The following is a 26,417-nucleotide window of genomic DNA, read 5'->3' as shown; positions in this document are numbered from 1 at the left end:
CATCAGTATGTACCTGTATTTACTCATCTTAATTCATGCTATGTTTGCTACAAGCCACGTGAACTCCTCTTTCCACAATGCTTTTAATGTAGGTTTACGTTTTGTAGCCTCATCAATTTTGTTAGCTTCTTTTGAATCTTCTGGGGCTGAGGTTTTGGCTTGATTCCTATCCACTTATAATTTTTTCTTGTGTTCTCTGGGCGTCTACTTTGGAAAATGATATACAAATGCGGGGCCTTATAGGGCTCAGGAAAGTCCAGATGCACAAAGTTATTCGATGCAGGCTTCTGATTGGCTGCTGAGTATGCAAATTGTCAAACAAACCGAAATTCCCAAATTCCCAAACCGAACAAAGATTTCGAAATAATACAAACGTTTGTATTATTAAATCTTTCGTTTTTCCCCCCCGCCTTTTTTTTTCTTCTCTTTTTCTTGAAAAAGTTGTCTGCCACCCGGGCGGAGACGTTTTGTAAGTTGTACGCCCGACGTAAAAGATGCACGCCCCAGGCAGACGTTATTTCAGAGACTGATAATGATAACCAAAAAAATCAGGTTTAAAAAAAAGTCTTTATTCCAAGCCGTAATAAAATAAAGCTGCGTCAACCATCCAGTGCACGGAGGCGAATTGGGAAGAGCGCCACAACAATGTCGACGTTCGTTTTGTGATGACATTCCAGGAAACCATTGAGTGCAGTTTTTAATAAGGAAAAACCACGTACATGAAGAACGCGCTGCCATTTTAAGGCAAAGGTTGGCGCTAACGATGCCGAAATTTGAAAAAGAGAAAAAGAAAAGTTCCATCAACACATAAAAATATAAAGCCTACTAAAATTGTTTTTATACACATTATCAAAAAGAGCTTGATGTGATTCCTGAAAGTCTCCTCCTGTGAACACATAGGAGCGTCCGTACTGTATTTACACATTTCTTTAAAAAGTGTTTCGGCCTTTAAATAAGTTTGCGGTCTCTATCCGATCATACTTGTTGAGCTGTGGTTAAAAAAGTGTGAATTTTACACCCAAGAATGCACCTCATACTCACTTTTAAGTAAAATAATCTTTGTTTTTTTGTAGATGAACCTTTCAACTCAAAGTGTGAGAAATTTGACCTTGATCACAAGTCGATCTCTCATTTTCTGCTTGCCCCACGATGTCACCTCTTAGATTTCCATGAGCAGCGGGAGAGGTGGGGAACATCACTGGAGCTTCTCGAGTTGGGCCTGCAGAGATTTGAAGTTGCGGATTGTGTACTGGAGGGCCGCGTTCGGGCTGAGGGACTGCAGCTCCACCAGGTAGCCGCAGATGTTGTCCAGGCACATGTTGGTGAAGCGGCGCCTGAAGACAAAGGGGAGGAAATAGTCGTGCTGTCAATAGTGAAAGCATCTTGATGATACTCATTAAAGAGACAGTATGTATTTAGTGCACGGTCATGGTAAAACATTCTTTGTTGTTAAAAAAGATCAAGTTATGTTTATTTGTGACACCCTTAATCACAAAGAGTCCCAAAGGGCTGCACAGACCACAGACTATTATGACGCCATCCCCTGATCTAAAACCTACATGAAGGCAAGGACAAACTCAAAAACCTCAAGTCATGGTTATTTGTATGGCCCTTAACCACAAGGATTCTCAAAGGCCTGCACAGACCACAGACTATTATAACGCCATCCAATGATCTAAAACCTACATGAAGGCAAGGAAAAACTCAAAAACCTCAAGTCATGTTTGTTTGTTTGGGCCTTGATCCCAAGGAGTCTCAAAGCGCAGCACAGACCAGAGTATTGCAAACCACAGACTATTATGATACCATCCCCTGATCTAAGACCTACATGGGGGCAAGGAAAACCTAAAAAACCTCAAGACAAGTCATGTTTATATGTGACGCCCTTAATCCCAAGTAGTCTCAACGGGCAGCACAGACTACAGACTATTGCAAACCACAGACTATTATGACACCATCCCCTGATCTAAAACCTACATGAGGGCAAGGAAAAACTCGAAAAACCTCAACATTAAGAAAATAAAGAAACCTTGAGAAGGGGCCGCTAATGAGGGAATCCCCCTTTCAGGATGACCAGGATGCAATGGATGTCGCAATAACAAATAATACAGATATTATCAGTATAAATTATAGGTTGTTCATATGCTATAGAATAGAAGTGTGTTTTAAGCCTAGATTGAAACAGTTCCACTGAGGTTAGCAATATTGATTTAAATAAAACACAAAAACATGAACTAATCAATAAACATGATTTTTTTTAATAAAAATACTTGTAGGTCGAGAAATGTGAATTAATTTTAGACTTCAGATTTAAGCAAAAAAAGAAAAATGGTGCCGATTGGTCACTTTGAGTCCCCGTAGATAACAACCTTCCTTTTTTGGTTGCACTACACAATTCAGCGAGGTCTAGTGGTCGAATAATACACACTGTTCCTTTTAGAAATCGGACCACAGATATCAATTTGCCTCAATCTCGAGAGGTTCAAAACCAATTTGACGATGATTTTTTTTTCAAATTAAACGTAACAAGTCCGCCAACATGTTTATTGAGTGAAATCGAGTAGATATTTTCAGCAGGATGACGCTTTACATGACAACGCTTGAAGGCTTCCGCGTCGTTTTTAAGCCGACTATATCGTTTTATTTTTCGTATGAGTAGTCTGTTGCGTCAGACTGCTAAGGAACATGGCAAGATCTTCAAGCACTTCAACCAAAATTCAAGCATATTCCTGACCTTGAAAATTCGAGATAAAAATGCAAGCATTTCCCCGGATTACAAGCACCCAGACAAACCCTACGGTTGCAATTTTACAACCCAAAAACCTTCACAGGGTAGAAGTGAAATTGTCACTAACCTGTCATATGTGGGTACTTTGCTGGGGTTGTTCACGTAACTTGTTAGAAGCACGTGGATACACTCCACCAAATGCAAAGGCTTCTTCATCCGCTGCCAGTAAGGATCCTAGAAGGAAAAAACATGTCTGGAAATTCACCTCAATTGATTTGTAAATGCCATTTGAGAGCGCTGTATACCCTGTTTTTGAAAAGTTGATCATAGACCTCCAGGAGGCGCGGGAGCTGCACCCCAATTTCCTGCATGGTGACCGAGACAAAGTCTACATCCCAGTTCAGGCGGCAAACTTCCTGCTCCAGATACTTCACCAAGAACTCTGCCAACACACGATACACACACTAGGTAAGTCCGATATTACTTAAAATCACCGGAGTAAGTGTTTTTTTTTAAAATAGAACACATTAAAAAAGTTGTACCCCACTTTGTAACACAAATTTGGGAAGCCAGCTCGCATAGGAATATACAGGGACCCCTTGCTACTTGGCGCTTTGTTTATCGCCGTCTCACTTGAATTGGTTCAATTGTCATTGATATCATTGTACCGTAAATTCCGGACTATGAGCCGGTACTTTTTTCCCAAACGTTCAACCCTGCGGCTTATTCAGTGATGCGGCCAATTTATGTCATTTTTCTAACGGCCGCCAGCGGCGCTCGAGTACAAAAGATTTAGACCGGTGGAATATATGCGCCGAGGAAGACTGCAACTTCTTAGCTTGTGCACAAGTTAAATTAGCGTAAACTTACCCTCATCATGCAAATTGCAAAAAGAAAGGCACATGACGCAGCTTTCAAGCTAAAAGCAATCGAGCAATCCGATAAAGAAGGAAACAGGGCTATTGCACATAAACTTTACTTTGCGAGCCTTTTTGTAGCGTGTTTTGGAATATGTTTTGGAATAAGGGAGAGTGGGACGACGTCTATATGACGAAGTTTCTTTCAGACACTGAGGAAGACGAGTTTGATGGCGTCAGTTTTAAGGAAGAAGATTAGGATGGTTTACCGTGATTTTTAAAAGTACGGTATATTTTTTTAACAGACCCGTTTATTGTTTTGCGAGCGTGTTGGTAGTAGCGTGTTGCTACCTGTCACAGTCACGGTTTGGGATGAAAGTTATATTATTATTAAAGCTTTGAAAACTCTCTCCGTGTACCGTCTTTCTTTGTAAATATGTGTAACCATGTATAATATGTATTTGCAACTGTATATTTTTGTAATGTATTTATTTTAGAGACTTCTTCTGATATGTTTTCCACGGGCGAATCAAAAAGAAGGGGCGGAAACAACGGGGGCTGATGGGAAGTGGAGTAAAGGTGAGACGTGTTTGAGGAGGCAGCGAACAATAGTGGACATATATTTTTCCCACCCTTACCTTTGGAAATATAGACTTTTTTTCCTTGGATTACTTTCAACGGGACCCGGACTCTGCAGGTCTGCATCAAACCTTAAGTACCGGTATCATTTTCCGTTCATTAAGCCGGCTGTTTTTTAGACGGTGTACTTTATATCCAGTTACAATCGCGGGACATAAAGTCGGGTTTCGGTTACTTTTGTGATTGTGTTACATGTTATAATGTGGGCGCATGCGGCTTATATACAGGTGCGGCTTGTGTAAGTATAAAAGCAGTTTTCCTCTTAAAATGTGGTGGGTGCGGCTTATAATCAGGTGCGCTCTATAGTCCGGAATTTACGGTATAAATCTTTGTGCTCAAAGAGCAAAGAATTTTTGGTGCACAGGGGAGATTGTGTGTGCGTGTATTGGGTGGGCGTGACTGTTTGCATGCGCGACTGTGATTGGCTAGTGTATGTTGTCCGTCAAACAGCCGTGTGGGCATGCATACTCCACATTTCACAAACTCGGCGCACAGCTACAGCAAGCTTTTAGTGGCTTGTAACATTGAAAATAAATGAATCAATTAAATCGGAGTCATAAGAGCGCAAAGAAACGGCTGATCACCACTGGGTGCGCCATGGATTGTTATCAAGTCCGGGAAGTGACTGAGGCGACGTCAAGAGAGAAAGCAATGGCGAGGCCGCCGGTCCGGTCTACTGTACAACTCAGCAGCGGCAGATCAATTAACCTGGAGCTATAACTCGTGGGAAACAGCTACATTTGGGACTCTTATTTTGACCATTGCAGAGATTTGGCTCAAATCTCAAACACTATGCTAGCACACAGCTAACCGACTGCTCTCTAAATTGCCTTCTTACCCTGAAATGAGAACCCCTCGAAATGTATTTTACTTTTGTATAATGACAATAAAACCAGCCATTCAACTGCAATTATGTGTCAAGTTTTATTATCTGTAGATCTATTATTGTTATTTTGTTAGTCGTACATATATATAATGATGTCATCTCGAGGTAAGTTTAACTCTTTGGGGGCTTTTATGAAGGTAAAACTTCGCTGATTTTCACTTTTTGTATGTTGGTTCTGGTCCCCATCAACCGTGAGAATTGACGGATCTCTAACTCTAAACACAGTAACTAGTTACAGACTTGGTAGCAGATGGCGCCATTGTAATGGATTTATAGCCTGTCCTTTGAAGAAAAGCAAAAATTTTAAAAAAAATTGAATGTGCAAGATAAAATTTACTTAAAAAGCCTAGTTGAATTTAGCAGTCTTTTTATTGTCATTGATATGAACGTTGTGTAACCAATCCTGATGGTAAATCGGATTTTACTTGCTTTTAAAAAGCAGGTGGATTCATACTCTAGTATTATTTTCACAGTAAATTGAATTTGTCTAAGGGTAATTGACCATCACTTTAAATGTCAGGTTCCTGAATATTAAACAGTCACTAGAAGGCAGAAAATATCACAAGCACAAATTGTTCTCCCAGGCAGCTTTGCTCAGAGTAAGATAAAAGCAGATAGGTGCAGTGAAAAAAGAAGATAATGAGGGCTTCTTGAACTCATTTGGACATTGTTAACAAATACTTAATGGAGGAAATATTTAACTTTTTAAGGTCACCTCAAACCACGCACCACACCTTTTTTTTAAAAAAAAGGCTGTCTCATCAATCCCTATTAAAATATTCCATGTGTACGCTTAAAGTACACACATGAGAATTCCAATCTAGAACATGCTTGAACAAGCTGTTTGTAAAGACAGGAACTCATAAGAGAGGAGAAATTATTATAATCACATGTCTATCAACTGGATAAGTACAACATGGCAAACACGTGCCATCCATTACATGAGACTTCACTAAAATCCGGTTTGAAAGCTTACCCAATGGAAAATACCGCGGTGTTCCGACATAGATATGGCCAAGCGCCACCAGCTTCAGATTGAGGCATCGCACCCTGTCCGCAGGACTCATGGCCACCGAGTCTGCCAGTTCTTCTCCGAAGAAATTGATGGTGACACGTCAACATATAATAAAAGCGAAGCGCGACTCTGGTTTGTGTGTGGACAACAACCTCTCTCTATGATTTCCTGCCAGAGCGCTTGCACCAGGGTTGGGTCCGAGTGTCCGGCGCAGTGAATGATTGCCAGCTTGCATTCTGAAAGCTTGAAGTGGTCGGCATATTCGCCGTAGAGCTGTGTGTAGAGAGGAGGACATGTTCTCAAATACTCATGGTAAGTAGAAGAAAAAATGTGCACAATGCAGATTTTAAAAATTGATGGACACACATCTGTCCAAATTGTAGTAAAATCGAACTGCTGCAAAAAAGGTATGTACTACATCAAGAGTCGCAAAACTTTTTGAAGCCGAGATACTTTTTTGTTTAAGATTAGTGCGCAAGGCAACCAGTTTGAAACACATTTCTGAAATAAGTAATGAAGTTATGATCACTGTATTTCTGCACTATAAGGCACGCCCCCAAAGTATGGTCCTTTGTCATATAATTTCCATACATGAGGCGCACTGGACTATAAGGCGCTACAGCGGGAAAGTCAACAAAACAGTCAAATAGGTCAATCAAGTTTTATTAACCCCTTAACCTTCTGACTGCCCGCCGATGGGCCATCAGACTGTAGAGAAGCCGATACGTGTCTCAGAAACGAACACCATGTCACCAGTCCATTAGAAAGCATATACTCTCTGGATTCAAAATACGATGCCTAATACACTCATCACAGAAGCATCACAATCAGTCCAAGATAAGATATCCGAAAAATATAAAGCTGGGGTAGATCAACAAATACATCTTCTTGCAGCCACCACATTAGATGATAAATTGCAACCATGGTCCCGTTACATCTATAAATGGAGTGAATCCAACCGTGTAAAATACTTACATACTCCAAAACAGGCGATAATGTCAATTTTATATATATGTCATTAAAAAAAAAAATCAGCCAAAAAGCATTTCTGCATCAATGGACATTGCTTGTTGCCAGCTTTCTGTTAGGCCACAAAAATGTTTCCCTTTAAACTGTAGACAAACATAACTTGTGATTCACATCTTTTTCGGCCAATTAAACGCTTTGTTTTACCCCGCTTTACCTATACGAGCCTCCAAACGCTAAAAAACACCCGCCTCCTTGACCTCCAATTAACTTTAGCCAGTAGTGACCGAATCAAATGATGATTGACACATTGGTTAGGAAATAAAGCGCTGGCATATATATCCCAGCATGCACATCACACTACTTCTACTGGGGAAAATCAAGTCGTCGTCGGTGGCTGCTTCCCGTAGTTTCGAGACCTGTTGCGACTCAATATCGATCCATATACAAGGCGCACAGTCAGCTTTTGAAAAAAATAAAGGCTTTTAAGTGCGCCTTATTGTGAGAAAAATACGGTAGGTTGTTGCCATTGTAAATCATAAGCAAGTTTTAAAACAAATTTTGGAAGAATTGATCATGTATTGAAAGAAAATAATGTCAATGAGTTCTCATGCCTGTTAGAAATTAAATTTCCTGAAAGTCACAATGAAGAATCACAGGTGAGCTATTCACCAACGCGGATACCTGGTGCTTGTGGGCACCGTATTGGTGAACCCCCTTGTACTGCCGGAAAATTGTATTAATTTTGTTCAAGTATAAGTCAATTTAGACTATTATGTCCCCGCAACCCGAGTGAGAATAAGCGGTGAAGAAAATGGATAGACTATTATGTCAGGGAAACAAATGTGTGATGTATTGTCTGGAATATACCATACAGCACCAATATAAATCCAATTATTTTTGGATAGGTTATATGACAATAATTTGCTACAGCATATTGCCCTGTGTGAATATTTTGAAATTGTGAACCATTCACTTAACAGTGAAACACAGGCTTGGGAGTTACCTTCGTGATATCCATGAGATCAGAATCCAGCTGCGAAATGGCGTTTTTCACAGAGGGATGCTTTGACTCTTGTCGGATTAGTGTCTCCTGAATCTGGACTTGGATGCGCACAAGCTAAAAAAAAAAAAGCAGATTCATGGCCAAATTCAAGCACTTTCAAGGTCATTTTTTTCTTTTTTTCTAGTAGCTTGAAAGGAAGAAATCCAGTGCCTATCAAAAGTACATATTTTATTGCCTTTGAAGAATAAAATAAGGTCACTATCTTGCTAATAGCACATACTTTGTGCTATTTTGAGCAGTTTGTATGATTTAGTATCTTTTTGTGTCAATGGGCTGCTATAAACTGACATGAATTGTGCCATTCTGTTTCAAGAATGCACACACTGCGTGGCTACATCACACTTCTTTGTGAACACGGAAAGGGCTCTATGGGTGTTGGCTAATTATTGGGTTCAATACGAAAGACAAAAAAAGAAAGCACTGTATTTTATAAGAAGCAGAAAAATGAGCTAAATTTTGCATTTTAGAAATATTGATTGCTCCGAAGCGGAGTGCATTTAATCTTTGCTGATGCTTTGCTTTTTGTTTTACTTAATTTCTAATTATTTGCATGTTTTTCAGGGGATCTTGGTCTAAATTGGTTAAAGTAGAATTGTAAATAGTTTTTTGGGGCATTTTATTATTTATTTTTGCACTGAAGAGTTAATATTTTTCATTTATATTTGATTGTTTTGCATTTTCAGGGAGTTAGTGTCGTTCTTTGACTTAAAATCTGTATGTGAGTAAAAAGTGAAAATTGCTTTGTATCTTACGAATTCTTTTTGTAAAACTGAATATTTTATTTTTATATAACATGTGTTTTGCAGGGATTCCCTGGAAAATATATAAAATTAATAATATCTAAATAATTTAGTGCGAGTTTAAAAAGAAAAATCAGAGGAGCCGTTTTGGAACCTAAAGAGCCGAGTCTTCTCAAAGAACCGAACTGAAAAAAAAAAAAAACGGATTTCCCACGACTAGTCAAATAAACCTATCCTCTTGGATGCGACAGTAGAGGGCAGTAACGCTTCACATGACAACTCGATAATAAGGATTGGCGCCAACATAGGCACACCTTTTAAAAATTTTCTTCATTTAAGAGTGGTCTATCGAGGCAAACTGCAACGAAACACAGCAATCAAAATAAGTTCATGCCTTTTCAATCACTTCACCCAGAATTTAAGCATTTCCCTGACCCCAAAACACATTGAAATTCAAGCATTTTCAAGGATTTCAGGTACAAACCCTGCAGATAGGTGTTGCCGTTTTTGCGTGTGCAGATGAATTTTGTCTATACATGTATTCATTTTTACACTTCGGCCAGCTCGACTCGTCATCCTTAAAAAGCGCTAACAGCGTATCCTGCTGCAAAATTGTACCTCCATTTTCTCCTCCAGTTCATGAAGAAACTCGCCATCCGCCGCAGAGCTGCAGGAGGAGCTTTTAGCCGCCAGGATGGCCCGGGCCAAGTACTCCATTCGCTGGTTGAGGGAGATCATGGTGCTGCATTTGTGCAAGGAGGAGAAGCAGATTTTGGTTGAAATGAGATCGTCATCGCCCACGTCAGAGAACTTACCTGTGCATGTCAGCAAGCCGGGCTAGCACGCGAGCAGCCTTGCCGTAGTGGCAGTTCTTTACGTAGTAGCGCCACAGCAAATCCATGTTTTTGACCTCTCTTTGATCCTGGTTGATCATGTGCATGAGGTGCTCTTCGAGGTAGGGCGAATTCACCTAGAAAAAAATATCGGATCGGAAAATGAGGTATTTATACTGGTCTGCGCAATTCTCTTGCAGAGATAGCCTGAAAATGACTATTTTGCTTCCAAGTACCATATAGTTACAAAAAATCTAAGTAAAAAAATGAAAGAATCCGTATTCCTTCTAAAAATAAAAAAAAATTATATGAGCGTGATATAATTCAACAGTATTCTTTAGTTCACCCCATGTATGAACAAATTTCTCCCCAATGGTACTCGCACCTAAATAAAGATAATACCTCAAGCAGCTTGTCCTTTAGATCAGCCTGAATGAGCCAGTTGTAGAGGGCGATGTGAAACAGCTCATCTTGAGATCTCTGGGCCATACTAAACATCTGCTCGAACTACAGCAGAGAGAGTTTCTCGTTAAAAAGAAATTGAGCCAAATCAAACACCCGTTTTTGGCTCACGTGGGCTGTGGCTTCTTCGTTGCTCAGCATGTTTGGATCTGCGGTGAGGACAGGAGGCCCAGGCTGCTTCGGCACGCTTGGGGATTGAGGAGCGGCTTGACTTTGATTGACCAGTTCCTGCATGGTGTCCGTGATGCATTTATAACATGATAACCTGGAGGCATAGGATGGGAAATGTCAGCAGCAGAAGCCAACAACGTGTCCTTATCTGCAAGATTTAGTTAGGCTTTCAGTTGGTCTTTTTTTGTTATTATATTGTAACTACACAAGCACTTATGGATTCCCTAAAAATCCGTTAGAGAGTGGGGCCACATTATAGATGTTAATAATAAAAATATTAATTCAATATCATAAAAATTCTGCTTGTTCAGTCATACATTAAAGTATTTTCTTTAATTAGAAATACCCTCCTCAACTCATTTTAGGACACAATAATAGGATTTTCTTTTTTAAATGATCAATCTCACCTTTGTTGGAAGGCAAGCTGGCCCACCTGGTCTGCCTCAGGCTCTCCATTTTTGTAAAAATGAGCCCCCAGTCTCTGAGGGTCCTTTTTGTCAGCCGCTGTTAGACACAGCTCAAGGACGCCCTCGTAGAAACGGACTGAGAAATGGCACGTTAGCATCCATTAAATAGGACGACGGGGAAGTGATAAAAGCGATTGTCGGGTTACCTTGTCTGTACTGGGAGCAAACAAGTGGGAGGTCTGTGTGATGGCTGATTTGCTGGTAGAGAATCAGCGACTCTCTCAGGGTTCTCTCTTTCTCGGCTTTGTTCTGGATCTGCTTGGAGTTTTGCAGCAACTCGTTGGCCTTTGGAGAAAATAAACTTTTGTTTTAAAAAAGGAAAGTGCATGCTAAAACTTTGTCTAAATGCCAAGTTGAATTGAATCGTCTTTAATGTCATTGATATCAACGTTGAGAAGCATTGTATGCAACAAGATTGGACATGGCACTCCAATGTAAACATGTAATCAGGACTTTAAAGGACAAAGACATATTTACAACTCAGGCCTTAAAAACTAGACTGGCCTAAGTTAAAATAATATTGAATGGTTCATGAATGAAAAAGATGCACCGTAGCAATATTGAAATGAAAAAAATGGCAATCACATTTAGCGGCAACAATAAAACACCTAATAAGTCACAAAGTATATATTTTCACAGTTTCATGCAATAACATTTAGCAGCAAAAAAGAAATAGTTGCAAGATATATTTTCACAGGTTTGTGTGCTCATTTAGGGTGGTGATGGCCCTTGGTAAGAAGCTGTCTTTAAGCCCGTTTGGGAGTATAGTGTAACTACATTAAATTATTGAATTATTAATTTGGGCCAAAATATAAGACAACTTTGAACCGTACCGTGGACCCAGATGAAATCCAAAAGCACAAAGGACAGGCCAAAAGAAGTAAAACATTACAGCAATTGAACATGATTTGGGAAAGACTTTTTCTGCATTTAACTTTTGACAATAAAGGATAATTTAATTCACGTCACTCGCCGAAATCTAATAAGTGACATGCTTCAAACGTGGACTCCCTTTGGTGTGTCCCGCCTGTTTAAAAGGTTTGCTTTAGATGACATTCTAGAAGAGTAGACTAACACTACAAATATATGATTTAAACGGTTGCATCCACGATATATGGACAGTAGCATTTTTGTCTTGGGGACGGAAAATAAAACGTAGGTCTCCAGGATAAAATTCAAACAATCCGTGCAAGGCTACCTTTTGTAAACAGGAGTTTGTGTGTATCATTGGCCTCTATACAACAAGACAAAATGAGGGAAACTGAGCTTGCAGAGTAACTTCACTTTAAGACAGGTGATTATGGAAATAATTGACCACGAATATTGAAGAAATACTGCGTTACGAAAAAATTGTTACTTTAGCATGTGTCTCAAACTGCGCATGGGGGAAGCACATTTTAGGTACCGTAAAATTCAAAAGATATGCTGGGACTTTTTTTTCCCCAATCTTTCAACCTCGCAGCATATGCAATGATCTGGATAATCATGCATTTTTCCTAATGGTCGGCAGTGGCGCCAGAGCAGTAAAGGTGGAACATATGTGTCCGAGGAAGACACACGTTTAATGTAACTTTGCGCTTTGTGCATGAATAAAACTAGTATGAAAAGGACCCTCATCATGGAAAAGGTGTCGATTGAAAGAGGGCTAACTACCATATTGGGAAACATTTAGCGAGTCTTTTTATTTGTCAACAGAACGAACATATTACAAGAAGCAACGTCCAACGAAGCAGAAATGTTTAAGGTGGATTTTTATTTATGTGTCGGCATTATCGTGTGTTTAGGAATAAATATTTCAGACGGTTGGATTCTGTGGATTGTCCTTGATGTAACGAAGCCATTTTCGCAGATATGTAAAGTATCTTCTTTCATACTGATCGTAAAGTTTCTCTGTTGAGTATATTTTGAAATCATATCTTGAATCCCCAGGATTTAAGCTTCCCAAAGATATGTGGCATCGGGTATTTCAGTGACCTCGAACAGACACGCATTTAATCATCTAAAGTCCGGTGGCCCACTGGCAGGCCATCGGTATGTTAAGGTACTGTATATCATTATAACTCTTTGTGTGTACAGTCTTTCTTCGTAAATATCTCCTGTTTCAATGTGGGCACATGCGTCCTATAGTCAGTTACAGCTTATCTATGTACCGTATTTTCCGCACTATTAGGCGCACCTAAAAGCCTTTATTTTTTTTCAAAAGCTGACCATGCGCCTTAAAAATACAGTGCGCCTTATTTATGGATCTACATTAAGTTTTCCAACTAACTTGCAGCCGCCGACTAGATTTTCCCCCGAATGCCAAGTAGTACGCGGTGTATGCTGGGATTTATTTACCGGCGTTTCATTGGCTAACCAATGTGTCAATCATCAGTTGAATCGATCACTATTGGCTAAAGTTATTCGGAGGTCAAGAGGCGGATCCTTTTTATCATTTACAGGCTGGCATTGGCTTGAACGCCAAAACAAAGCCTGCAATTGGCCGAAAAAGATGAATGGGTATAGCACGTGGCGAACGGCACACAGAAAGCATTTTTTTCTATTCTGTATTTTTAATTATTTTATTCTCCTGGATTTACTGCACTCACGGATATAAGAGGACATTGGCTGCACATTATTATGAACACAACGACTTCGGTGAGCTACTCCGGGTTTTATATTGTCCCTGTATCTTGTTTCAGACTGAACTCGATGTTTCTGTGATAAGCGGTGCAGATAATGGATGGAATGGAGTGTCTGTTTTTAAATTCAACTCAATTCCAAGTGTTTATTGTCATATGCACAGTAAAGTTGCGAGCGAAAAAGAAAATAGATACTAAGAAATGGTTGGCATTTCTTGAATCCCAAGACTTTAACCTTCCGAATGATGGAACGATGCATTTGAGTGAGATCGTACGGACACCGCATCCGCACGTGTTCTCGACACGTATTTGCGTCTTTGCAAGCTTTGGGAATGTTAAGGGGGTAAGAAGTTGGACTGAACCATCTGACTGTTTTGTCCACGTTCCCATTGTAGCGCCTTATAATCCGGTGCGTCTTATGTATGTCAAAAATAGGACCAAAAACGATTTTTTAAGGGTGCGCCCTATAACCCGGTGCGCCTTATAGTGCGGAAAATACGGTACATAGTGTTTTTTCTTTTAAAAATGTGCTGTGTGCGGCTTATAACCAGGTGCGCTCTACAGTCCGAATTCTAAGGTATTTAAAAAACTTCAGATACCATGGCTCTGCCACATACCTTGGAGCAGACGCTGTCATCAGTGCTGTAGAGTAGTGGGCAGATGGCCCGCAGGTGATTGCTGATGGTATCTACACAGGCGCTGTCTTTGATATAGACATTAATGAGAGCTGTGATTAAGGCTCCTGGAAGCTCCTTCTCCCTGATCACCACATCCTTGAAACTCGTTGCCTTCATCTTCTCCTGGAAATCCTAAAAAGAGTGGTTGGATGAGACAGGAAAAGAATAGCATAGTCGATGCATAGGTGGGGTGTTTGTGTGTAAACTTCACCTTGGGCAGTTCGTACATAATCTGACTGAACTGATGATCACAAAGAAGCTTCCAGAGGGCGAGGGTCTGATAGGAGCGATGCACTAAGGCCTGAAGGTTCTGAAGGGACACTTTCTCATAGACTTGAGCATTGGCTGGAAACAATAGTAATAATGAATAAGATTATGGGAGATTCCAAAACTGTGGAGATTCGCCAAACTCACAGTGATACTTCCTCTGGAGTTCTTGCTGGACCTGCTGAGAGCTGGCGCTGTCCGGCCGCATAAATCCCAGCAATCGTTGTTGCAGGTTGCTAGGGGGACTAAAGCTGATAAAGGATCCCAATTAGAATTGTGTGTGTGTGTAGGTGATATAGATATATTTGTATTTTAAGCCTGTAGTCACTGCAGCTTTTATGTCTTACTTTGCACTGCCAAAAGAGGAAGGACTTAAATCAGAGGTTTTGTCCAGAAACATCTTCAAACCTTGAAGCTCTAGAAGAACTGATTCCAGATGAGAAGAAGCAACGCTGCTTTCCAACTGTCACAATATTTTTTTTTTTGAGAGAAGTTAGACATTGTGAACAGTTTCATAGTAAATAATATGTAAATAAACATTTTAGTATGCCCAAACTAAAATATGTTCACTGAAAAATTGTACAAAATATTGTATTACCATCTAGAAAAATAAAATGGTGTTTTATTGAAATATTTTGTACCATTGGCTGATCATTTTCCTCATATAAAATATTACTTAAAATATTGTAGATTTTTAAATAAAATAAGTTCTGCAATTCTTAAATCATAACATCTCCTTCAAACAGACTTAAAGGCAGTTTGTAAACCAAACTTACAATACTGACAGCCTGACTTCCTTTGAGCATGAATTTCTCCACAACTAGGCTCCCATCCCAAATATTTCTGTATGGAGAAATGAATAAAACGTGAGCCCGCCACACCGGTTCAACACGAGGACACTACTACATTAATCATCAACCTGACATACTGACCCGAGGACACGAGCAAAGTAGATACAGATGCCTTTGTGTTTCCCAGAGAAAATAACCTCTGGGCCAACAGACATTGGAGTAAGGGGGGCAGACCCCATTTGCATTGGAGCAACTGGTGTGGCCAGGGGAGGCGGCACAATTCCTGGCAGATGGGAAAAAAAAAAAAATCATAGAGCAGCTAAAGTAAAGCACTAAGAATTTTATGCATGTACCCAAATTAATCCACTAACCAGGTGCTGGAGAGCTCATCATGGGTCCAAAGTTACTAGGTGCGGCCACAGCTGCCGGGAATGTCATCTGTGCTTCTCCTCCATATCTGGTGGAACAACAAATACATTTAAAAATCATGAAAAGCCTGCTGATTATGAGTCTTTGTGTTATCCACCTTAAGAGGGCTCTTGTAGCCCATGGTGACACCACACTGTCACAAGCGGCATTTGAGCAAGCCAGGATCAAGGCTGTGGCACAGGCTTGCTCCTGATTAACACACATTCTAAATTAAAACCTTGTTCAAAAAAAATTAAGTCTCTCCTGTCAACAGTCTCACCCGGTGCAGGTTGAAGAAGCGCTCTACCTCCTCGCCCTCACCTCCCTTGCAGCTCACCAGCAGGTGGCGCAGCTGATCCACAGGACGCAGCTTTTGGAAAATGTGACTCCCCTGCCAAAGAGCGAAAATGTTACCGCTTCAAACTCAGACTAGACACCGTGTCTGGTGTCAGGGCGAGGCTTCCAACCTTTGCTGAAAGGAGGACGAATTTCTGTGGGGGGCTGTTGTGCTGGAGGACCATCGTAGGCGAGTCGCTGACGGGGATCTGGTCTTTGTTGAGGGGAGTACAAATTTTGGATGGCCTTTCGTCATTGACGGCGCTTATGGCCCATGTGTGTCCATCGATTTTGGATGTCATCTGTGTGGGGGAAAATAATTTATGTTTTCTTAACATAAAACAGGGTTCATATACCTTTGCCATAGCCAAATTCACACACTTTAAAAGGACTTTCAAAGCATTTTTTGGAATTTCTACAGTACAATTAAAAGACGAAATCTGGTGTAAATCATATATTTTTTAAGTCCACAAATATATCTGCATATGCGATTTTTCATCTTGTCTATAATTTAAACATAATCCATGCACTATTACGCATTTTGTAGTGCTCTGTTTAGGTGTAGGATACACCTGTCCCGCTTAATATGACAATGCCATACAAACAAATTCCAGCTGCCGTTAATCACAACGATAGAAGGAATGCACTGGCAAAGCAAAGCCACCTGAGAGCAGTGTCTCATTTTTAGGTAGACTTTAAGAGACAGGGCAACAATTTTAAGCAATTAGATGCCCCTCACCTTAAATTCAGGCACTTTTCAATCATTGAAAACACAATATTAAAATTGGAGGGTTTTAATCACTGTAAAGTACCCTAATGAAACAGGCACAGAGAATTTCACACCGGAGCCAGTTGATGTGATGTTACACCACTGGTTAGTCGAAACCAAAAAAATGCACTGGTTTTTGGACGTTGTTTGCAAATTCAGGTGAGCTTGACATGGATGTTAATTTATATTCTTAAAAATGTCATCTGTGCATTTTCAAATTATGCAGATTTTAGTCTATACTGAATGAAATGCTTATGAGATCCCACCTGAGTTTCCATCAAAGGCTTCTTGAAAGGGAAGGAGTCATGGTTGATGCACCACAAGACATCGCGGTCCTCGGTCTCAGAGGCGGCCATCAGCATAATGCCTGGTTGGATTCTCCAAGATTAGCAAGATCCGCGATAACGATACAACCAATGTGTTTAGGCACTACCTTTACTGTGTAGCGCCCTGTGGACAGTGGAGGGTTTCTGTAGCGTGGAAAACGCAGAGAAACCTGGCGGCAGGCGGACGTGAATCAAAGAGAGCAGCGATGGTCGGGCTGGCGTGTGTCTTTGTTGTGGCGGCGAAAAAGGTGTAGTGCAAAAGTAGAGACGCACACCTGTGGTAGAAAAATACATAAACAAAAAGTAAACCAGGAAGCGTAATTGTGTCTTTTTTTGTTCTTACCAGCATGTGTCACAGCAACCAGGTGGCAATTGTACGACTCGGACCTGCTTATCACAGATATATGGACGATGGGCTTGAAGACAGACCGATCGATAGTCCTGAATTGGAGCATTTTGAAAGACGAACGTCAGTTCAATTGTGTTTGAAACAAAAAGACGAAGGAAAAACTCTGCAGCAACGTACCTGGCTATGTTTCCGGCAGCGGCGACAATGTTGTTTTGAGACATGGTGGCCACGCGACTCATAGACTGTCCCTCAGATCCAAGGTCATAGAGCTGATGGACGTAAAAAAAAAATATTTTATATATATATATATATATATATATATATATATATATATATATATATATATATATATTCAGCAATTATGGTATATAATCAGAGAAAAATCTAAATTTGATGGGAAAATTGCTGAAAATGTCACATTTTATAAACTGTCATAATGAAAGTTGTTTACCCCAATAAAAAACAAGCTTTTATCCAAATGAAAAAATTCCGCACAAGCTAGGTAATGCCATAATAACCTGAATGCAGCCAAAAACTAAGCCACTCGGGTTTCCGAATTGGAGTCTATCGAATTAGAAGAGGGTAGCGTCTCACTTTTTTTTAGGTCGCTAGCATGGTGGCTAGTAGCTAGCGCTGATAATTGCTGGCGTGACTGCAACTAATAATAACTGATAACTGCACTGCAGCGGCTAACAGTATCTATGCAAAAAATGTGAACATCAATACTGTATTGGGTTAATTAAAAAAATAACCTAGAGAACCCAAAAACCCTTTTCTTCTTTAAATTCTTATGACACGTGGGTTGTTCAGGGTTAAATTTTATGTATGTGCTATTTTTATAAACAAACATTACTATCATATTTATTCGGTTATAATGGACTTTTTTTTAACCGAAAAAGAATTTGGGATGCGCGAGGTTTTACGGTGGGAACGCAAAGCATTGGATGCAACGGATATCAACTCTACTTGATAGTTTAGAGTTGTAGATTAAATTGCTTTAAAGTATATTTATTTAATTCAGAATTTAATTCGGTGGTTACCGATTCGGCCAGCAGGTTTCCTACCCAAATTAATATGACATAGCCTCATAATTTCTCTAGCATTTATCATAAAGGAAGCAATACTCTAAACATTTTTTAATTTTTACTTTATATTATCAATATTTAATTTCATTAATCAGTCCAAAAAGAAAACAGTAGAGATACACAAATAAATAATACACCTGTTTGATACTAACAAACTACATTTATTTACATGACAAAGAAGAATTGAATCACACAAAAAGAATAAGAGGACATAGTTGACACAAGCCCTTGCAGTCTTGGAGAACGGGAAGAGGTCAAGAAGTTCGGTAGCAATAATAAAATCATTGATATATAAACAGTGTTCTCTAGAAATTATTCTTGTAGCATGTCTAGAATGAAATATTAGTTGCCCCTGAAACAAAACAGTTCATTGTGAAATATTTTCTTGATTTGAGTAGTGTGTGTGAATGGGTGAGTGTGAAGCACATTGTAAAGCGCTTCGGGAGGTCTTCATTGACTTGAAAAGCGCTATCTATATGCAGACCATTTACCATTTATACCGAACCTGGTTAGCGACGATGAGAACACTGAATCCTAACGAGTAGACCACCGGTGATATCGGTGACATACAAAAAAACCATTGGATTTCATCACATTATTGCACTATTTTCATGGTACCAAAGACAAATGTTAGATAAGAGAGAAAACAAAGATTTAAATAAACGCAAAATAGCACAACGAGGGATTAATCGGGCTCTAAAGGATATTAATACATTGTCAATTTTATGTTGGTATTGTGTTCATAGTTCACCATGGCCGCCGCATGTCCTCAAAATTTGTCACTTGCAATTCTTTTTTTGAATGAGAAATAGTGAAAAATAAAAATTGTATACCCTTTTAATAAAAAATTAGGGGTACGTGTTATACACAAATATACGTTATACACAACGAATTTGGTTTTATTAAATCATACCTGTAAGACTCCTTTCTCTGAGCGGGTAAAGAGCATGTTGCGGGAATTATCGACAGCAATCTGCACAATCGGGTCTGGAATACAGGAAAAAAACCATGACGAACGGAGTTATTTACTTGCCACGCGGATCTCTCGCGCTTACCATCCTCGGAGAATGTGAACTGGAGTACGGAGGGGACGAGGAAGGACAGAGCGCTCTTGGAGTGGTTGATCTTGCTGCAGCGTTGACTCAGCCAACCCGGCTCCGCCTGATAGGTGACCTCGTACAGGCAGCCGTCCTTTCCCGCCATGAAAATGCGTCCCAGGTCGGTGGAGGTCACAGAGAGGATGTGGGTGTTGTCCGTGGGGATAGCGAAGAGCGGCTCGGGCAGGAGCTGCATGCCGCCTGACATGCTGTCATTCAGCCCTGAAACATAAAACATCCTGGAATGGTTAACTTTCTACAGCAATAACATTACAATCATGATTATTTTCCAGGGACAAAAAGATCTTACGGACTCCATTCCTAACTCACCGCCATAATTTTTATGGAAGCTTAATCCCAAGATGACCACTTCCACAGGCGTAGCTAGCACCAGGAGGTAATGGATGTGAGGCTGCAGAATTCCTGGGAAAATAGTAAGGGAGAGCGATGCGGACGTAAATTTCTAATCATTTATAAACAATAAACCTGGCCAGAAACCAATATAAAGTTTACTTTTAAACACGCTGTCCAAAATACTTAGACTAGAATTACTGACTGTAAATATTTTTTTTTATTAAATAGCTACTTATAACCTTTGAATGCCAGTTAAAGGAGGTTTGAGGTTTCCTAAAAAGTTCGAATATTTTCTCCATTATCCCATTTACATGACCATTAGGCGCACACAAAAGTCTCGGATTTTCTTCAAATTCTACGGCGCCCCCATCGTGTGTTGCACCCTGGGTGTGATGTAAAGCGGTAGACGAAGACCATCTTGGTGGCCTTAGGGTTGGGCGTCCTACCAGAGACTTTGAGGTCGCAGGTTCGAGCCTTTAATCAAGACTTACAACATTTTTGGGTGAAATCCGGTGTCTTTGTGAGATCATTCACATTTCCAATTAAATGCGACTCGTATGCAATATTCTGACTTCTATGCGTCTTATGCGCAAACAGCAACATGTCCTACTTTTGCAGAAGTGGACACATGACGCTACACGCAATGTGTCCATTGTTTGTGGAAGTACTCCTGGATGCTAATGCTGTAGCATATCCAGCAATTTGAAAGGTAGTGTGCTACCGGAGGCAGAACAGAGTTGTCCACCTAAACATGAATTCAATGCAAAACCCCACTTTCCCCCATTGAAGTCTGTACGTGTTTTCATCCGCCACGGATTGTTGATTTCTATGCTATGCGGAAGAACATTAAAACCGAGCATCTGTGAGAGAATTGAAGGTTAATGAATCGATATTTCACAAGTGGAGTAGGCTGAAAATCGAAAAGTTTTTATCCATGTGTTTTACTTTGTAATACTTGAATGAACCACAACCAAAATACTCCCGCTATATTTTTAAATACGCATACTTGTATACTTGTCTCTATTTTTGTAAAGATTGGAGAGTGACTTTGTGCTCGTCACTGTTATTTTTGTCTGTGTAGCATGAAAATGGTTAAAGAAAAGTCCTGTTTCAACAACCGCCCAAACACCTAACCAAACCCACAAAAAGAGGTCATTGAGTAAAAAAAAGTTCAAAATTCCATACGGCACATTTAATTAATGTTTGATAATCAGCACTGGCTTTAAATAATTTCAAACTGGACTGAAATTCTTACTCCTTCATTTCACCATTCAAACATTTTTCAAATGCCAATTTTGAAAAATATGACCTAATCTGGATAGAAAGATCGTACAATTAAATCATATGTGAAGTCAAGATTGTTTTTGATCAGATTACATTTCAAACAGCTGAAAGATGTTGAGAGCAAGGAAAATCTTGGAAATGTTACAAAACAAGGAAATTCATTCATGAAGAGTACTTATTTTAATTAATTTTCCAGCCCACGAATACGGTACTTTCATTGAGTTTCATTGCGACATACCTTGTTTGGGTTTTGCCAACCCGACAGCCAGAATAGTTTCAACCAGGCCGTCGAAATAGGCGACGTCACTCCTGTAAGACATTTTACGCAAATTAAATCCCAATTGACAGACGGCGCCCTTCATTGGCTCAATCTGATTCCCCGTATTACTCACCCATCCTCATAATTCCACATGAAGATGTCATTGTCGATTGTGAGCCAAGCACGGGAAATCTCAGGAAAAACTCCCATCATGCAGTTGAACTGCATGTCTGAATATCAAATTAAGGGGAACACTGGAAATCTACAATTCTGCACTCGAGAAAAAAAAAAAAAAAAAAGGAAATAATTGTGTTAAACCAAAGGTCTGATTCAATTCGAAGGATACGGCTGAATTGCTCCACCAGCTCTGGCGGCAGAGGGACTCTACGCATCTCACTGAGCTCAAGTAAGTTGGGCATGCTGGTTAAATCGGAGCCTTGGAGAGGATAGTCCATTTCGGACACTCCAGAAAGGGACGGTATATCTATAAAAATAACACGGATGTCAATGAGTGGCATCAGTTCCAGGGTGTCCCATGCCTGGTGTCAATCGGGTCCCATTTAACCCATGTGAGGAAAAGCATGTGGAATGAATGAACAGAAGCTTAAAGGAGAAGGGGCTAGCAGAAAACATAAGCAGGACAATAAACATACAGCGGTACCTCTTTACACAAACTCCACTAAACAAACATTTTGATGTACAAGTTTTTGAACAATAACCTTGCTCTACGAAGGAAACGTCCAAGAGGCTACTACTAGAGATCACTTGTGACTTCTTACCGCCTGCATCAGCTAAATCTAGTTTCCATTGGGCACCTGATTCCACATTATACCTTTTTGAACCAAGGTACACTTTTATTTATAAAAAAGTTCCGAGGCACACTGCGCGTCGAACATGTTTGAAAATGAAGTTATGTCAAATATTTCACTCTACTACCTCATAAGCAGATAATTAGTATACATCTATCTATCTACCTTAGTCATATCCCTCAAGAGGGGTGACCGACAGCAAGAAAAACACATATACACAAAACAAAGAAAAGAAAACAGGAAAAAGTAGTGCAAGAATAGTCCAAGTATGGTCCAGTTTAAAGTGTTTTCTATTATTTATTTCTACATTACATTTGTCATCTCACTCCCTTTTTCCCGAGACACCTTACCATTTTCCTTCCCAAAATTTAAGGGTAAATAAAAAAGAAACGGAGATGCTGTAATACGCAATCAAAACAAATTTGCTCTGGAGTACAGGTACTATAAAGCAGTGTTTTTCAACCAGTGTGCCGTGAGACCTTGTCTAGTGTGCCGCTGGAATTTGCTCAATTTTATCTTTCAAAAAAAATCAGGCCATTATTCAGTATTTTTGCCATCTCCAGACGAGGGACTGTAATAGTCATCCATATCAGTAGGTGGCAGTAGATTTTTAGATACTTTCTATATACTAATTATCATGAGGTAGCACAGTACATTTAATCACTTAATTTGTTTAACAAATCGATTTAAGATTGCACTGTAAAGAATAAAAAAATAAATAAAGCACATCACTCTTTTTTATTTTAAGTATTATTTTCATCTTTTTATATACTAATGAATAATTACGAGTGACATGGCCGCTTTCTTGTGTCCCGTTTCATCTGGAGGGACACATCACCAACTAAGGTGCCGAGGTGCCTAACTTGTTTGGGTGTTTGGGCATTTGGGTAGGCCATGGTCCAAAAATTTTGTGTGTGTTTTATGCTATTTTATCCCTTTTTTATCTTCTTTGTTATGTGTTTGTTTTGCTGCCGGTCACCCCTCTTGAGGGATATGACCAAGGGAGATAGATGGAATAGAATTTTTCGGTGTTTTCTTCATTCAAAGTTACAGTAAGTTGACTTTTAATTGCACAGTAAGTCCTTACATTTACTTAAATCATGTGCTGTCTCTCATCTAGCACCTCAGTGGCTCAGGAGGTAGAGCGCTCGTCTTGGGATCAAGAGATCGCAGTTCGAATCCCGGTGTTATGCCGAGAAATGCATCCCCTCGGTACGGTAATGCACACCGTATACAAATCACTTTTTAGCAGGTAACATGTTTATTTTGCCTTTTTCTACTCAAATCGCTCGTATTAAAACTGTTATGCACTCTACCATAAAGCTTATTTCAGCATAATAAGCTATATGGTAGAGTTCATAACAGTTCTCAAAAGTGATTTATATACGGTGTGCATTACCGTTCGATTACATTCACAACAAATGCAAATGGTTTAAGTTGTATTTCATTCCCAACAATTGCAAGACGAAGTGGTTTTGGTTATATGTTCGCCATTACATTCCCGAAAAGTGAGATAAAACGAGGTAAAAGTGGTTATAGTAGCTAGGGGACGCAAATCTCGGCAGGGATGCATTTCTCGCCATAACACCGGCTCCTCCGTGTTACATGTCGAAGTGTCCTTGGGTAAGACACTGAACCCCTAATACCCCCAATGAGCAGGTTAGCGCCTTACATGGCTGCACGGCCGCTATTGGGAAATGTGAAACACAATGTAAAGCGCTTTGGGAAGTCTTGACTTGAAAAACGCTATATAAATGCAGATCATTTCATTTCTCCCCAGTCCAGCACAAACCTTTGTTACGCGGACTTCCTCTGTGGCAAGTGATCATAATATCTTGTTTATTCCATAGTTGTATTTCTTGGTTTAATTACTCTTCAATTGTGTTTTTAGTGGTCAGGAGCATGTGTATTAGAGCTAGTAAGTCCTTACACATACTTAAATCAAGTGCTGTCTCTCATCCAGCACCTCAGTGGCTCAGGAGATAGAGCGCTTGTCTTGGGATCAAGAGATCGCAGTAACACTACCTCACACGAATGTAAAATGGTACTCACGTCTATGTTCTTGCACATGTTGACTGCACTATGTTTGTTTACTGCTCAAAACAGACACCGCACAAAAAAAACCTGAAAAACTTGCAAAGACACTACCTTACACGAATGTAAAATGGTACTCATGTCTATGTTCTTGCACATGTTGACTGCACTATGTTTACTGCTCACCTTGCACAACGTGGACCATTTTTTCTGCACTATGATGACTATGTTTGTACCAATGCATATGTTGACTATTTTTTTTTGCACTAGGATGACTTTTGCACCAAATGCAAAATTGCACAACCCTTACGATACCAACTGTATGTAGATGTGTATGTATGTGTAAATATCATGTAAATTATAACTATAGCCTTATCCTCCTTGTTTTATCACCTTATCTTCTCTGTTCCTTTATCTTCTTGGCTTTTTACCTCACTGTGAATGTGTGATACTGGAGTGTTATGCCCAATTTCGTTGTCACAATAGGTTAACCCATTTTGTAACAATGACAATAAAGGTATATTCTATTCTATTTAGGGTTCACTTTGATGCTTTGGGATCGACAGGAACGGGTCAATTCGTTTTTAATTATTTCCAATAGGGAAAATTCGCTCGCTGCACGAGCAATTCGAACAAGGATACTGAAACGAATTGACCTCGTATGAAGAGGTACCACTGTATATATTTATAGCTCTTTCTTGACTCTTACTTACTGTGAGAGGGCACACTGAGGAGGTCTGACAAATCCGGGAAGCAGCGGTCCTCCTGCAGGTGTTGGTCGACCAGCTGACCGGAGCCATTGAGCTGCTCGGCGACAACATTGGAGAAGCTGCCTGGTCCCGCATTCAACAGCATGTTTCCAGGCGGGCACTGAGCCACAAAACTAGACGGAATTCAAAAAAAGGCGTTCGGTCAATATAAACATGATACAAGCTACGTTTTATAGCGTTTAACTTTGACTTTTGACGTGAGTGACGTTGGCGCTCGTGAGAGAGTTAGCGTTTATGCTAATGCCATGCTAACATTGCTAAATTGTAAATAGGCGCCATTCAATTCAATTCAGCTCATCTTACCAAAATGATTCTGCCTTTTTGTGATTATTCCTTTATTGGAACGAAATAACTCTTTACCGGGAGCACGCCCACCTCATGCTCCGAAGTCAGACCAAAAAATCCGGTCAGTTTTCAGTGGTTTGGGCGGACTTCTTTGAAATTTGGGTACCGAATCTACTCGTGCACCCGCGGCTCCTATAGTCCGCGCATGTTGATGACGTCAAACATATGCGACTTGGTTTGTTAGTGACGTCGAAGATGGTCATTGGTTCAGGCGATTGCAAATGCGGGAATTTTTTGTGTCGGTTTTTTTGAAGGAAGAATAAAAATATTGAGGTTTAAAAATATATACATTTAGATAAATATAACTACACTGATTGTTGGACAACTGTAGTCAAAAATCTGTAATTTAAAAGAAAATATCTATCTATCTATCCGTCTAAATCTATCCATCTATCTATCTCTTTCTTTATATATGATGACCTACCTATGTATAGTTATCTATATCTATCGATCTATATCTATCTATCTATGATGACCTACCGAAATCTATCTATCTCTCTCTCTCTCTATATATATATATATATATATATATATATGATGACCTACCTATATTTATCTATTTCTATCGATCTATATCTATCTATCTATGATGACCTACCTCTATCTATCTATATATATATATATATCGATCAATATCTATCTATCTAAAATGACCTACCTATCTCTCTCTGTCTATATATATATATATATATATATATATATATATATATGACCTCTACCTATATCTATCTATCCATCCATCTATATCTATCTATATATCTAGGATGTCAGAGACAATAATAAACAAAATCAATCATATATTTTATCCACCATAGTGAAAAAAAAAGGGAACAGATAGGAAGTGTACACTATTTAAAACTAATTACTAGAATAGTATACAGTGGTACCTCTACTTACAAATGTCTGTACATACAAAAGTTTCAGGTTACAAAGTACCTGGACGAAAAAATACAGAATTAGCTGCCATTCACCAAACCCAGAGTTCTACCTGGCAACCGGTGCGTAT

The 26,417-nt window shown here is 39.6% G+C and overlaps 1 protein-coding gene across 2 annotated transcripts; it reads right to left on the bottom strand.

Annotated features, from left to right (window-relative positions):
- Positions 1-548: 548 nt before the first annotated feature.
- On the bottom strand, positions 549-25,569 carry nup155 (nucleoporin 155). Of its 2 annotated transcripts, none has more exons than XM_088319651.1 (34): positions 25,442-25,569; positions 25,010-25,179; positions 21,800-21,937; positions 21,587-21,683; positions 21,433-21,503; positions 19,887-19,979; positions 19,515-19,778; positions 19,373-19,446; positions 17,552-17,643; positions 17,369-17,466; positions 17,133-17,300; positions 16,966-17,066; positions 16,062-16,232; positions 15,875-15,985; positions 15,713-15,804; positions 15,558-15,643; positions 15,328-15,469; positions 15,172-15,238; positions 14,743-14,858; positions 14,543-14,646; positions 14,340-14,473; positions 14,069-14,260; positions 10,977-11,115; positions 10,771-10,906; positions 10,304-10,457; positions 10,133-10,237; positions 9,713-9,867; positions 9,516-9,639; positions 8,098-8,211; positions 6,278-6,398; positions 6,087-6,197; positions 3,034-3,170; positions 2,856-2,962; positions 549-1,334 (listed from the first exon to the last, which is right to left on the bottom strand). In XM_088319651.1, exons 1-34 carry the CDS (start codon positions 25,444-25,446, stop codon positions 1,196-1,198), a joined length of 4,128 nt encoding a protein of 1,375 aa, XP_088175777.1. In that variant the 5' UTR covers positions 25,447-25,569; the 3' UTR covers positions 549-1,195. The 2 variants fall into 2 exon arrangements, with proteins under 2 accessions (XP_088175777.1, XP_088175778.1); XM_088319652.1 differs by having other exon boundaries at positions 25,370-25,556.
- Positions 25,570-26,417: the final 848 nt, after the last annotated feature.

This window comes from Urocampus carinirostris, chromosome 16 (genome assembly GCF_059441175.1).
Source record: "Urocampus carinirostris isolate Australia breed hairy pipefish chromosome 16, RoL_Ucar_1.0, whole genome shotgun sequence".
In the NCBI taxonomy this organism is placed as follows: domain Eukaryota; kingdom Metazoa; phylum Chordata; class Actinopteri; order Syngnathiformes; family Syngnathidae; genus Urocampus; species Urocampus carinirostris.
The sequence above is the reverse complement of the archived record's forward strand: the minus strand, read 5'-3'. Positions and strand labels throughout refer to the sequence as shown.